Source organism: Tachyglossus aculeatus, unplaced genomic scaffold (assembly GCF_015852505.1).
Source record: "Tachyglossus aculeatus isolate mTacAcu1 unplaced genomic scaffold, mTacAcu1.pri scaffold_318_arrow_ctg1, whole genome shotgun sequence".
Classification (NCBI taxonomy): domain Eukaryota; kingdom Metazoa; phylum Chordata; class Mammalia; order Monotremata; family Tachyglossidae; genus Tachyglossus; species Tachyglossus aculeatus.
Genome location: NW_024045032.1, coordinates 5,727 through 20,177, shown reverse-complemented (window position 1 = coordinate 20,177; position 14,451 = coordinate 5,727). Strand labels below are relative to the sequence as shown.

General features: G+C 48.3%; 2 protein-coding genes across 2 annotated transcripts; one reads left to right on the top strand and one right to left on the bottom strand.

The window, feature by feature from the left end:
* Window positions 1-2,896: 2,896 nt before the first annotated feature.
* On the bottom strand, window positions 2,897-5,346 carry LOC119923864 (transmembrane protein 223-like). The gene is made up of 3 exons (XM_038743065.1): window positions 5,303-5,346; window positions 4,345-4,408; window positions 2,897-3,319 (listed from the first exon to the last, which is right to left on the bottom strand). The coding sequence occupies exons 1-3, from the start codon at window positions 5,344-5,346 to the stop codon at window positions 2,897-2,899; spliced, it is 531 nt and encodes a 176-aa protein (XP_038598993.1).
* A 1,834-nt stretch (window positions 5,347-7,180) lies between these two features.
* On the top strand, window positions 7,181-11,917 carry LOC119923863 (olfactory receptor 14A2-like). The gene is made up of 2 exons (XM_038743064.1): window positions 7,181-7,770; window positions 11,914-11,917. The coding sequence occupies exons 1-2, from the start codon at window positions 7,181-7,183 to the stop codon at window positions 11,915-11,917; spliced, it is 594 nt and encodes a 197-aa protein (XP_038598992.1).
* The last annotated feature ends 2,534 nt before the right edge of the window (window positions 11,918-14,451 follow it).

The following is a 14,451-nucleotide window of genomic DNA, read 5'->3' as shown; positions in this document are numbered from 1 at the left end:
GGAAAGCCTTCAATCTGATTGCGAATTTTTGTTGCTCATGAAAAGATACAACTTGTCATGAGAGGAGGGTGAGGAGAGGAGAGATGTAGGTTCAACGATGCTTTAGGAAAGGACTAGATGAATGATGAGGTATGCTTGTGTTCGTGTACAAGTGTAAATGCAGATATGTGAGCAATTGGAATCAGTTTAGAGTATACCGGTTTATTTTTGTTGTTGTTTGCATGTTTTATGGTATCGTTAAGTGCTTCTTATATGCCAGGTACTGCACTATGCACTGGGGTAGTTACAAACTAATCAGGTTAGATACTGCCTATACCCCATAGGGTTGTATGGTTGAATCACGGTTGTAATTCCCATTTTTCACCTGAGGTACCCGAGACAGAGAGAAGGTGAGTGATGGGCCCAGGTCATACAGCAGACAAGGATAGGAGAAAGGATTAAAAGCCAGGTACTTCTTTCTACCACGCCCATTCTCTCTTCACTAAATGGATGAATTTGTATGTAAGGGCACTTCTTATTAGACACTAAAACCACCGAAAAAAATTCACAAGAGTAATGTACATATCTTTATGTTCTCTGACCTCTGCTATCTGCTCTTCATTTTAGTTTCGGTCTCTTGAACCAAAAATAATTCTGTTGATATTTATTAAGTACTTTATATGTGCCAAGCAAAGTATAAAGTGCTTGTGGAGATTCAGGGTAATCTGGTTGAACACAGACCGTGTCCCACGAGGTATTCACAGACTAAGTAGAAGGGAAAACAGGTATTAAATCCTCATTTTACTATTGAGAAAACTGAGGTATAGAGAAATTAAGTCACTTTCCTCACTTTCCCATGGCCATGCAGCTGACAACTGGTACAGCTGGGATTAGAACCCAGGTCCTCCGACTCCCAGGCCTATGTTCTTCCCAATAGTGCACCCTGCTTCTACACGTTTCAAAGCTTTTTGTTTCCAATAGATTGAAAGCTCCTTGGGGACAGTAATCATATGTACTAATGTCATGTCCTTGATAGTTAATAAATAGAATTGATTGACTTAGTCTTATTTCTTCACCCCCAACATCAGCGTCTCTTAATTGAGGTCTTCCCTCTTCCCGTGCAGAGAGTCGACATCATTCCCCAGAAATGTTCAATGTCTTTACAGTGAACTCAAAGATCACTTTGAATTCAATAACTCCCTCCTCTCCATAGAGAATCACCAGCAAGTGTCTTTTCAATTCCTTAACTCATCCCATCAAAGGACTCTAAATTTGGCTCTTCCTTCATGCTTTGCAGAAATTCAATGCTGCCTCCCCAAAATGCCCAACATCTCTATGGTGACGGGGTGCTGGGTTTCTCAGAGATCCGGGATCTGCAGCCGGTTCACGCCGCATTGTTCCTCCTGGTCTACCTGGCTGCTCTGATGGGGAATCTCCTCATCGTTGCCGTCACCATCCTCGACAGACGCCTCCACACCCCTATGTACTGCTTCCTCAGGAACCTGTCCGTGCTCGACCTCTGCCTCGTCACTGTAATCGCCCCCAACTCTGTCCTCAACTCCTTGACCAACTGCAATTCCATTTCCTTCTTGGGCTGTGCCGCTCAGGTCTTCCTAGTGGTCCTGTTCGCTGGTTCAGAGATTCTTCTCCTCAAGGCGATGTCCTATGACCGATATGTTGCCATCTGTCATCCCCTGCGCTATGAGCTCATCATGACCATCACAGCCCGTTGAAAGATGGAGGCCTCCTCCTGGATCATCGGGGTGCTATTTGGGGTCTTGTATTCAGCTTCGAGTTTCTCCCGGAGCTTCTGTGGGTTCGACATCATACAGCAGTTCTTCTGTGTCTTCCCCTCCCTGCTGAAGATCTCCTGCTCCGAGGACCACGTCGCCATCAATGTGAGCATCACTAGTGGGGTAGTTTTTGGTGTCGTCTTCACCATCATCTCCTATGTGCGCATCTCCTGGGCCGTGCTGAGGATGCCGGCCTCCGAGGGCCGGGCCGAAGCCTTTTCCATCTGCCAGCCCCACCTCGCCGTTTTTACCATCTTCATTTTTATGGCCATCATCTCCTACCTCAGGCCCATGTCAGACTCCCTCTCTACCCTGAACCTGTTGTTGTCCGTGTTCTACACCGTGGTGCCCCCAGCCCTGAAACCCCTCATCTACAGCCTGAGGAACAGGGACGTGAAGGCCGCCATGGGGAAAGTCCTAAAGGGGAGATTACTTCTTCCTCCTCTAAGGGACAAAATGTCTGTTTCCTTTTGCTGACTATCCCATTTCACATCAGGGTTCTGAAAGTCGGGGTATCCATACAAAGAGCTGTCCAAAGAGAAAGTCCAGCGTTTGAGGATTTGTCAATGGCTGGGACAGTGGTTGATAAGACGTGTGTGACTGTAAGCCTGGTGTGGACAGGGATTGTCTCTCTTTATTCTGAATGGTACTTTTCAAGTGGTTAATACAGTGCTCTGCACACTGTAAGTATTCAATAACTATGATAGAATGAATGAACTAATGAATGACAAGTGATTGTTTGGCCGTCATCATGGCTTAGTGGAATGAGCATGTGGCTGGGAGTCATTCATTCATTCATTCATTCATTCATTCAATCGTATTTATTGAGCGCTTACTGTGTGCAGAGCACTGTACTAAGCGCTTGGGAAGTACAAGTTAGCAACATATAGAGACGGTCCCTACCCAACAGTGGGCTCACAGTCTACAATAAAAGTCCTCCCCTCCGCCCTCCCACCCGTCTGGCTCCTGAACGATTTCCCGCCGTGGTGAGGGGGGTGGGAGACGGACAGGGACCAACAGGACCACAGCGGGGGTATTCGTTTTTATTTCTTCTTCCCGGTGTCTAGTCCCAGCTCGGACTGCGGGGTTCGGCGCCTCGCCCGCCCCCCGCCACCACTCCTTCCTCACAGACTCCGGTAAGCTCCCACCTTGACGTCGAAGAGCCGCAGGTTGGGGAAACGTCCGGCCTTGTCCAGGAGGAAGTAGAAGCGCCGGCCCTTAACCTTGAGAGGCAGCACGGCGGGCACCTCGCCCCGGTGGGCCAGGCAGGACACGTGGCGCAGAGGCACGGTGAACTCGGCTCCCAGGCCAAAGGGGCCGTGGGTGGTGACGGTCACCCGCTGCCCCCCGGCTCGCAGCAGCACGGAATGCACGGACCGGTTGGAGAAGAGCAGTCCTGCCGTCAGCACCAGGGACCCAGTGGCGGCACAGGGGAGGGTCAGCCCATGGCGCCACAAGGCGGAGCCCCTCGCAGGCCCTCGGCGCGCGGGCGCCACTTCCGCTTCCGCTTCCGCTTCCGGTCCAGAGGGCGGGGACCGCGCGGGGCTCTGCGGCGATAAGGGAGGGGGGAAGCCATCATGGAAACTGTCCCCCACATCTGACTGCCAGTTTACTTGTTTTCATGCCTTTCTCCCGCCTTCTAGACTGTAAGCCCGTTGTTGGCAGGTATTATCTCTATTTGTTGCTGAATTTTGCATTCTAAGTTCTTAGTACAGTGCTCTGCACATATTAAGTGCTCAATGAATGCGATTGAATAAATGAAGGAAGGAATAATCAGAATGGATATAGCCCTTGTCCTTGTGGTGCTCACAGTCTAAGTAAGGAGGGTTTAGGATTTAATCCCCATTTTACACATAAGGAGACTGATACACAGCAGAAGTGAACTGTCTTGTCTAAGGTCATCTAGCTAACATGTGGCTAAATGCTGGGGTCGATACAAGATAATCACGTTGGACACAGTCCCTATCTGACATGGGACTCTCAGACTCTCCGAAGGGGTAACTGAGGCACTGGGAAATGAAGTGATTTGCCCAAGGTCACACAGCAGATGAGCAGTGAAGTGGAGATTAGAATGCGGGTTCTCTGACTCCCAGGCCTGGGCTCTTTCCACTAGTCCACGCTGCTTCTTGTCTCCAGACATTAACTAAATTTGCCAATCTGTCACTCCCCACCTCTGTGTTGAGGGCTCTGATTCTCCATTGGTTACTTAGAGTAACCAATCGTACTCCACCAGTGAGGATATGATGATATATGCTATTTTTGATATGGTATTTGTTACGCCCACACTTCGTGTCAAGCACTATTCTAAGCACTGGGATAGCTACAAATCAGTCAAGTTGCATACAATCCCTGTCCCACATGAGGTTCACAGTCTATGTAGGAGGAACTAGCATCGCATCTCCATTTTGCAGCTGAGATAGGTTTGGCCCAGAGAAGTGAAGTGACTTGCCCAAGGTCATCAGCCAAGCATTCAAGAGAGCTGGGACTCATATGTCCAGGTTCTTTCCACTAAATCATGCTGCTTATATTCAGATGCATATCACTCTCTCCCTGTCTCTCCCTCTCTGGCTACGGGTATACTTTTGTAGAAGAAGATGCTGTTGTTGCCATAGGAGCACCAGGGGCCGGGACCGTTGCTGCAGTTGGGAGTGCCAGGTCCTTATCTCTGCAGGGCCTCAGGAACCATGTGACCCGAGGGTTCGCGCATTGCTTGGCCCACGAGGTCCTTCCACAGGATCCCAAGCCGATCCTCCTGGGATCCCCCTCGAAGCAGCTGCTGCTTTATCTACGGAGACAGGGACCATCGGGAGAGCAGGTCAGCATCCATGGGAGAGCGGAGAGTGACTGAGGGCTCCTGGCCATCCCTTTGTGGCTAACCAAACCCAGGAATCCGAGGAGAAAGAGAAGACCAGCCCAGTTCAGAGGAGGTCAGTGCCGCCCAGCTGCCCTTGTGAGAATGAGCAGGGGTGGAGAGAGGCAGCATGGAACCAGAAGGATGAAGCCAGAGATGGAGCCATTCTGGGGGGATTTTCGCACTCAGGGAATAGGTTAGAGTTCATTAATTCATTCATTCATATTTACTGAGCGCTTACTGTTTGCAGAGCACTGAACTAAGCGCTTGGACAATACAATTCAGCAACAAATAGAAGCAATCCCTGCCCACAACAGGCTCACAGTCTAGAAGTGGGGAGAGACCAGTTCTTACCAAGACCGTACCCCAATCAGGGCAGGCTTGTAGGAGGGGAATGGCTTGACAGCAGTAATAAAACATAAATAATTTTGGTACATTTTAAATGCTTACTGTGTGCGAATCACTGTTCTAAGTGCTGGGTTAGATACAAGTTAATCACGTTGGACACAGTCCCAGCCCCTCCTGGGACTCACACTCATCCCCATTTTACAGCTGAGGTAACCAAGTCACAAGGACGTGAAGTGACTTGCCCAAGGTCACACAACATATTTGTGAGGGAGCCGGGATTAGAACCACATCCTTCTGACTCCCAGGCCCGTGGCACCAGTGGCACTATCACCGACACAGCTGTCCTCCCTCCAGCATCCCCACTCTGGCTAACATGGCAACTGCCCACCAGGCTCAGATGCTACAACCGAGCATCGGCACGGTGCTAGGGTCACTTCAGCTGTCAGTGGTTCCTGTTTATCAAAAACGTTTTCAAGGGGGCCGTGATTGTCAGGGATGAGAGAGTGTGACTGATTCTGGGAAAAAACCCCGGTACCATCATCAATTCTTCTGATCGGAAGTTATCTTACGAATCAATGCCTTACCGTTGCAGGAGAGTTTGCATGTGCCAATGAAGGTTAGAGCTATGCCATTGAGAGATACTCTCGCTATGGTTATCCATAACGAAACTGTCTAAGCGGAATCGTCAGACAAAGTTAATTTTTACCTGTGCTGGGCAGCAGCAATATGGGAAAGAGTTAAAGGCAGATGAACAAATGATCAAAATGTGGATTAAAGATAATGACAGAGACTCGGGTTTTCACTGCGCGGAACGAGGCAATGGTAACCTCTTCTTTATGTTTACCAAGAAAACTCTATGGATACACAAATCAGAATAACTACTCGTAGTTTATCCATAAAGCCTTCTTGGTAAACATATGCAAGTGGTTTACAGTTACCTTCTTCCATACAGTAAACTTGAATCTCCGACCGCGACTCTCTCCCATGCCCCTGTGCCCAGAGCAGGTAGGTTTTGACTTGTAGCACATTGCCTTCCACTCGCTAGCCGCTGGCCAAGCTAGGAATGGAATGGTTAGGCCTCTGCTTGACTTTCTCTCCTGTAGGTGAGACTGGTAGACTACTGGAAACTCTCCAGGCACGATCTTGAGAGGGACTGAGGATATTAGAGTATAAAATCACTTCTAGACTGTAAGCTCGTAGTGGAAGGAAATGTACCTACCAACTCCATTATGTTGGACTCTCCCGGGCATTTAGTACAGTGCTCTGCACACAGTAACTGCTCAATAAATACGTTGCTTGACCTACAACATTTCAAAACAGTTCAACTCTTTAGACTCCTTGGTGGTCTTCTATCTGCAATTCTTTTTAATTTTTGTCTTCCCAAATAATAATGATACTTGTGGCTCTTGTTAAATGCTAATTATACACCAAGCACAGTAACATGTACAGGATTAGATGCACCGTAATCAGCTAGGACACGGTCTCTACTCCACACGGGGCTCACAATCTCAGTAGCGGGGAGAACAGGCCTTGAATTTCCATTTTATAGCTGAGGAATCTGAGGGTCAGATAAGTTACGTATGCTGCCCAAGGTCACACAGCAGGCAAGTGGTGGTACAGTCAGAATTAGAACCCAAGTCCTCCGACTCCAAGGACTGTGCACTTTCCACTACACTATGCAACTCCTACAAGACTGTGAGCTTGGAATTCCTCGACAGCAGGGATCATTTGTATATTGTTCTCTATAGGTGCTCAGTGGGTGCAAATGATTGATTTACTCCTACGGGAATTAATATTGATTCCCTTAACGAAGCCATCAAGCCCTGTAAATGGAAGTTTTCCCTCTTCCTGTGCAGGGAGTCGACATCATCCCCCAGAAATGTCCAACGTCGCCAGGGTGAGGAAATTCCTCCTGCTGGGATTATCGGAGGTCCAGGAGCTGCAGCTGTTCCTCCTGGTCTACCTAGCGAACCTGATGGGGAATCTCCTCATCGTTTCTGTCACTGCCCTCTAACGGCGCCTCCACATGCCCATGTATTTCTTCCTCAGGAACCTGACCCTCACTGACCTCTGCCTCAACTTTGTCACCGTCCCCAATTCCATCACCATCTCCTTGACTAATAACAGCTCCATCTCATTCTTGAGCATTTCCACTCAGCTCTTCCTGGTGGTCCTTTTTCCTACCTAGGAGTTTTTCATCCTCACGGCGATGTCCTTCGACAGCTACACCGCCATCTGCATCCCCAAGCGCTATGAGGTCCTCATGAAGCCAGGGGTTTGTGGGAAGATGGCAGTCGACTCCTGGTTCAGCGGAGGGCTGTTCGGGGTCTTGCGTACAACTTCGACCTTCTCCTTGTCCTTCTGCGGGTTCCACGTTGTCCATCATTTCTTCTGGGACCTCCCCTCCCTGCTGAAGATCACCTGCTCTGAAGACCACTCATCCATCGACGCAAGCATTACCTTTGATCTAACCATAGGTGCCATAGGCTCCATTTCCACTGTTGTCTCATACGTGCGCATTTTCTGGGCTGTTCTGAGGATGCCGGCTGCCAAGGGCCGGTCCAAATCCATATCCACCTGCCTGCCCCACCTCGGCATCGTCACTGTCTTCCTCTTCTCAAGCGTGTTTCGTTATCTCAAGCCTCCCTCACACTCTTCCTCGGTGTTCGACCTGCTGATGTACGTGTTCTACGCCGTCATGTCCTCGACCCTGAACCTCCTCATCTACAGTCTGAGGTACCAGGCCTTGAAGGCTGCTCGGTGGACAGCTTTAAAAAGGTGTTTTCCCCAGACTCTTCTGTAGGTCGAAATATCAGTTTCCTTGGGCTGATATTCAATCCATCAGTCAATCAATCATATTTACTAATGGAGCAAAGCGTACTGCCTGCATTGTAGTAGGACAGGAGAGAGGTGAGGTAAGGGCGGGCAAGTTATTGAGTGCTTTAAAGCCAGTGGTGAGGAGTTTCCATTTGATGCGGAAGTGCATGAGTATCCACTGGAGGTTCTCGAGGAGTGGGGAAACATGGACTGAATATTTCTATAGTAAAATTATCTGGGCAGCAGATGTAAGTATGCACTGGAGTGGGGAGAGACAGGAGGCCTGGGAGGTCAGCAAGGAGGCTGATAAATTCATCAAGGTGGGATAGAATTAGGGATTGGTTTAACGTGGTAGCAAGTTCTATGGAGAGGAACGGGCAGATTTTAGCGATGTTGTGAAGGTGGAATAGACAGGATTTAGTGATGAAATGAATTTGTGGGTTGAATGAGAGATGGGAGTCGAAGGTAATGCCAAGTTTATGGGCTTGTGAGATAGGAAGAATGGTGGGTCATCTAAGCTGATGGGAAAATTAAGGGGAGGATAGGGTTTGGAGGGGAAGATAAAGGAAAGATTTGGTAGGCATGTTTCCTGCACACAAGGACCTTACAGGCTAGAAAGGACTGTTTATGTCCCTGGTAGCCATGACACGCGTTCATTCATTCAATCATATTTATTGAGCGCGTGCTGTGTGCACAGAATGGTACTGTTTGGAAAGTGCAATTCGGCAACAGATAAAGACAATCCCTACGCAACGACAGACTCACAGTCTAGAAGGGGGAAGACAGACAACGAAGCCCAACAAGCAGACAGGTGTCAATACCATCAAAATAGATGAATAGAATTATAGATATATACATATCATTAATAAAATAGAATACTAAATATGTACAAATATACACAAGTGCTGTGGGGAGGTGAAGGGTGTAGGGCAGATGGAGAGAGTGGGGTCTACGGGGAGGGGAGGAAGAGCAGAGGAAAAGTGGGGGCTCAGTCTGGGAAGGCCTCCTGGAGGAGATCAAGGGAAGAAGAGAGCTCGTTTGGAGGATGTGTGGCGGGAGGGCGTTCCAGGCCAGAGGTAGGATGTGGGCAAGGGGTAGACTCTGGAACAGGCGAGAACGAGGCCCAGTGAGGAGGTTAGTGGCAGAGGGATGGAGTGTGCGGCTGGGCTGTAGAAGGAGAGAAGGGAGGTGAGGTAGGAGGGGGCAAGGGGATGGAGAACTTCGAAGCCAATAGTGAGGAGTTTTTGCTTCATGCGACGTTTTGTAGCATGAAACCACTACCAGTGGTTAAACCAGGGGTTAGGCAACCACTGGCGATTTGTGAGCGTTTCAGAGCTTTTTGAGAAATGCCCAGAGAGTTTCTCTAGAAAGATAATCCGGGCAGCAGAGTGAAGTATAGACTGAGATGGGGAGAGGCAGGAGGATGGGAGATAAGAAAGGAGGCGGACAACCCTACCACTGACCAGCTGTGCGACCTTGGTTGACCAATGTAACCTCTCCGGGTCTTTCTGTAACACGAGGATTTGATACATGCTTTCTCTTTCTCTTATATTCTGAGCCTCCTACGGTCAGGGATTTAGTCTGAGATTATCATTTTGTTTTTATTCAGCACTTGTTACAGCCCTTTGCATGTAAACTGTTTACAGAGAATATAATGATAGTGTTGGTAATTATGCTTATGATCACTAATTATGATGAATTCATACATCCTGAGTTAGATCCAGATACTCCCTGCAGAGTCGTGCAGCAGTATATTTAGAGGGATCTAGCAATTGCTTTCTAGGGGATCTTCCAGGTGGGTGAGTAATAATAATAATTATGATATTTGTTAAGCTCTTTCTGCTAGGCACTGTACTAAGCACTGGGGAGATTACAAGCAAATCGGGTTGGACACAGTGCCCTGTCCCACGTGAGGCTCACAGTCTCAGTCCACATTTTACAGATGAGGTAACTGAGTGCCAGAGAAGTGAAGGGACTTTCCCAATGTCACACAACAGACTAGTGGCAGAGCTGGGATTAGAATCTGGATGGAAGGACCACAGTGATTCTTTGCATTGCTTTGATTTTTCCTAATTTATTGGGGGTAGTAGCGATAGCCATTCACCTGGGGAATCCCATCTAATATCCAAGACATTTCTGTCTCCCAGCTGTCCGAGGTCTGGGTGTTTTTATCCAATGTGCTGATAAATATTCTATTAGATATTCTTCTAGACTGCTAGTGTGTTATGGGCAGGAAACGTGCTGGCTGATTTTGTTGTATTGTACACTCCCAATATTTTATTAGAGTGTTCTACACATAGCAAGTGCTCAACAAATACTTTTGACTGAGGATGATGATGGTGATAATAATAAAAATAATTTAGGAGTCAATCATATTTATTGAGTACTTATAGTTTGCAGAGCACTGTACTAAGCACTTGGGAGAGTAAAGTATAACAATATAACAGACCCATTCTCTGTCCACAGTGAGCTTACAGTATGGAGTGGGAGACAGGCATTAATATGAATGAATACATTACGGATATGGGCATAAGTGATGTGGGAGTGGGAAAGGAATGAATAAAGACAGCACGTCAGGGTGACGCGGAAGGGAGTGGAAGAAAAGGAAAAGGGGACTTAGTCAGGGAAGGCCTCTTGGAGGAGATGTCCTTCAGTAAAGCTTTGAAGAGGTGGAGAATAAAGCACACAGAATAGGTACGACCACTGGAAGAAAGTGGGTAAAAGATGGATACAGATCCCATCCAAATGCTCAGATCCAACTCCTCTCATCCAACCATCTATCCATTCATTCATCCATCCAGTAGTCCATCACTGTAATTGATTGAGCACATCTTGTTTGCCAAGTGCGGTAGTCATCTTTTTGGAGACATCGTGACCTGCCCCACCCAGGAGACCAAGGGGAGATGGAAGTCAGGGCCCCTCAGATCCAAGCTGCCCCCATGAGAGTTTCTTTGGTGGAGGAGGTTGGAGAGACAGGGAAGGGCAAGAAGGCAGGTGGAAGAGTCGGAGCCAGTCTGGGGAGATGCTCACATTCGGGACCTATGATGGGGTTCAGACCAGTGACGCTTCCCCCGACCAGGTAGTGGGTTTTCGGGAGGGGGGCGTTTTCCAGTGCAGTGACCCAAACCATCACAAGCCCTTCCATCCTGATTGGCCTGTATCCACCCCATTTCTTAGTACAGTGCCTGGCACATAGTATGAGTTTAACAAATACTATTATTATTATCATTATTATTATCCACTACCCAACAGTAGCTACCAGGCAGCTGCCTGCTGCGCGTTAGAACTGTTGCACAGCCTTGACAGCTTGGATGAGCTTAGAGCCTACCCAGAAGCTCTGACAGTGCTCTGTACACAATAAGCGCTCAATTAGACGATTGAATGAATGAATGAATGAATGACTCCTAGGCCCATGCTCTTTCCACTAGATCACACTACTTCACTTCGCAAGTCAGAACACTGATAACACGTTCACTCTCAGAAAGGAAAAGTAGCAACTCGGATAGACAAGCTTTATTCAGAAGAAGACATCGTTACTGAGGAATGCAACACAAGGAAGGAATTTTTCCACATCACGTGACACTGATAGATTTTTCAGAGCTTCAGTGGTCTGGGAAGGAAAAATATTTTTTTTAAATTATGAAGGCTAAATGGCTTACCCAAGAGAAACAGCATGGGCAAGTGGATAGAGGCCCGGAGGTCAGAAGGACCTGTGTGATAATCCGGGCTCTGCCACCTGTCAACTGTGGGACCTTGGGCAAGTCACTTCACTTCTCTGTGGTTTCAGGTCCCTCTTTTGTGAAATGAGGATGAAGATTGAGCTCCTTGTGGGATATAACCTGGGTCCAACCTGTTAGCTTTTATCGACCCCAGAGCAATGTCCTCTGAGTCGGGATTGTTCATCACACACTGATCTTATCAGACGTATTTCCGGACTCTTAGAAAGCCTCCTTTCAGCCGGAAAAGATAACTGTTCATATGCACCCTTTGTAGGGTGTCTTAGTGAGGTGAGCGATGGCAATATCAATTAAAGGAGATAGTTTTTTTCCAATGAAAAGGATGGGAAAAGCTCCCTTTTACGACTCTCCACAGGCGGCTTTCATGCCCTTGCTCCTCACCCTGTAGATGAGGGGGTTCAGGGTATGAAGTAATAATAATAATAATAATGGCATTCATTAAGCGATTACTACGTGCAGAGCACTGTTCTAAGCGCTGGAGAGGCTACAAGGCGATCAGGTTGCCCCACGGGGGGCTCACAGTCTTAATCCCCCTTTTTCAGATGAGGTAACAGAGGCCCAGAGAAGTTAGGTGACTTGCCCAAGTCACACAGCTGACAATTGGCAGAGCTGGGATTTGAACCCATGACCTCTGACTTCAAAGCCCTTGCTATTTCCACTGAGCCACGCTGCTATTACCACTGCATAGAACACGGGTAACAGCATGTCCAGCATCGAAAAAGAATCTGAAAGTGGCTTCAGATCGGCGGTGACAGCTGTCAAAATGACAATAATAACAATGACGAGGTGAGGGAAGAAGGTGGAAAGGCTATGGCCTGGCCCTCTACCGCCGGCATCCTAAGCAATGCAAGGAAGATGCGCATGTACAAGAGGACGATAGAGGTGAAGCCGACTACGGCTAATACTACCCCTACGGTCACGCTCATGTCGATGGTGATGTGGTCCTTGGCTCAGGTGTTCTTCAGCAGGGAGGGGACATCACAGAAGAACTGGTGGAGGACGTTGGACCCACAGAAGGACAGGGAGAAGGTCGAAGCTGGAAACAGGACCCCAAACAGCCCCCCTGAGAGCCAGGAAGCGGCGGCCATCTTCTCACAGGCCCCTTGGTCCATGATGACGTCGTAGTACAGGGACAACAGGTGGCGGATAAGCGGTGGTAGGACAACACCATGAGGGCAAAATACTCCGAAGTGGCAAACAAGATCACCAGTAAGAGCTGAGCCAAGCATCCCAGGAAGGTGATGGAGCTGTTATTAGTCAGGGAGATGGTGATGGATTTGGGAACGGTGACAGAGATGAGGCAGAGTTCGAGGACATAGCGGTACCTGAGGAAGAAGCACATGAGGGTGTGTAGTCGGCGGTCGAGGGCGGTGGCAGCGACGATGAGGAGATTACCCGTCAGGGCAGCCAGGTAGACAAGGAGAAACAGCATGGCGTGGACTAGCTGCGGCTCCCGGACCTCCGAGAAACCCTGCAGGATGAATCTCGGCGTCGTGGAGACGTTGGGAATGTCGTGCAATATGCCCTTGGGCATCAGGTGATAGGACCTGATTTCAGACACGGATTAAATGCATTCAGTGTAGAACTCTAACGGCAAGATAATGCCTTTGTTCGGAGATTAACGTCAATCAATCCATCAATTAATCAATGGTATTTTCTGAGCGTTTACTGTGGGCAGAGTACTGTACTAAGCACGTAGGAGAGTCCACTACAACAGAGTTGGTAGACTCGTTCCCTTCCCACAACCAACTTGCAATTAAAAGGGGAAACTCACCTTGTCATCTCGTCCTGCATTCTGTCTTAATTCAGGACAAAACGGAAAACATTCCACGTTGATGATGTCTATTTTACTCTGAAACATCAGCAGAGATTGTGTCCCTTCATTAATCATTCATTCAATCGCATTTATTGAGCTTTTACTGTGTGCAGAGTGCTGTACAAAGCGCTTGGGACAAATAGAGAAGGTAGCAGTTTGAATGGTGATGACAGGGCGGATCTTGGCGATGTTGTGGAGGTGAGGCCGGCAGGTTTTGGTGATGGATAGGATGTGTGGGGTGAACGAAAGAGCAGAGTCGAGGATGACACCAGGATAGCGGGCTTGTGAGACGGGGAGGATTGTAGTGCCGTCTACAGTGACGGGAAAGTCAAGGAAAGGGCAGTGTTTGGGAGGGAAGATAACGAGTTCAGTCTTGGATATATTAAATTTCAGATGGCGGACAGAGATCCAGACGGTGATGTCCTGAAGGCAGGAGGAGAAATGAGCCTGGAGGGAGGGAGAGCTAACAGGAGTAGAGAGGTAGATTTGGGTGTCATCAGTGTAGAGATGACAGTTGAAGACGTGGGAGGGAATGAGTTCACCAAGGGAGTGAGTATACATGGAGAACAGGAGGGGACCAAGAACTGACCCTTAAGGAACCCCTACAGTAAGGGGATGGGAGGGGGAGGAGGAGCCCGTGTAGGAGACTGAGTATTAGTGGCCAGAGAGATAGGAGGAGCACCAGGAAAGGACGGAGTCTGTGAAGCCAAGGTTTGATCGTGTGTTGAGGAGAAGGGGAAGGCCCACAGTGCCGAAGACAGCTGAGAGGTCGGGGAGGATGAGGATGTTGCTTCCCAATCACAGACCGGAATGGAAGATAAAGAATACAAGTCCAGGTTGTAAAGAAGATCCAGGTAAAAAGCCAGGAAAGCAGAGAAGATGGAACAGGAAGGCTAGGTGTGAGATGAGCGGCCTGACTGGAATGTGGGTGGCAAACCAGTCGCTGTGGTAACGATACTGAGCGCCCGAAGAAGAAAAGTCTCTGAGTTGGGAGGCTTGGATTAGATAATAATTCATGTTATTTCTTAAGGGCTTACTATGTGCCAAGCACTATTGTAAGCTCTGGGGTAGATACAAGGTAATCAGGTTGTCTCCACGTAGGGCTCAGAG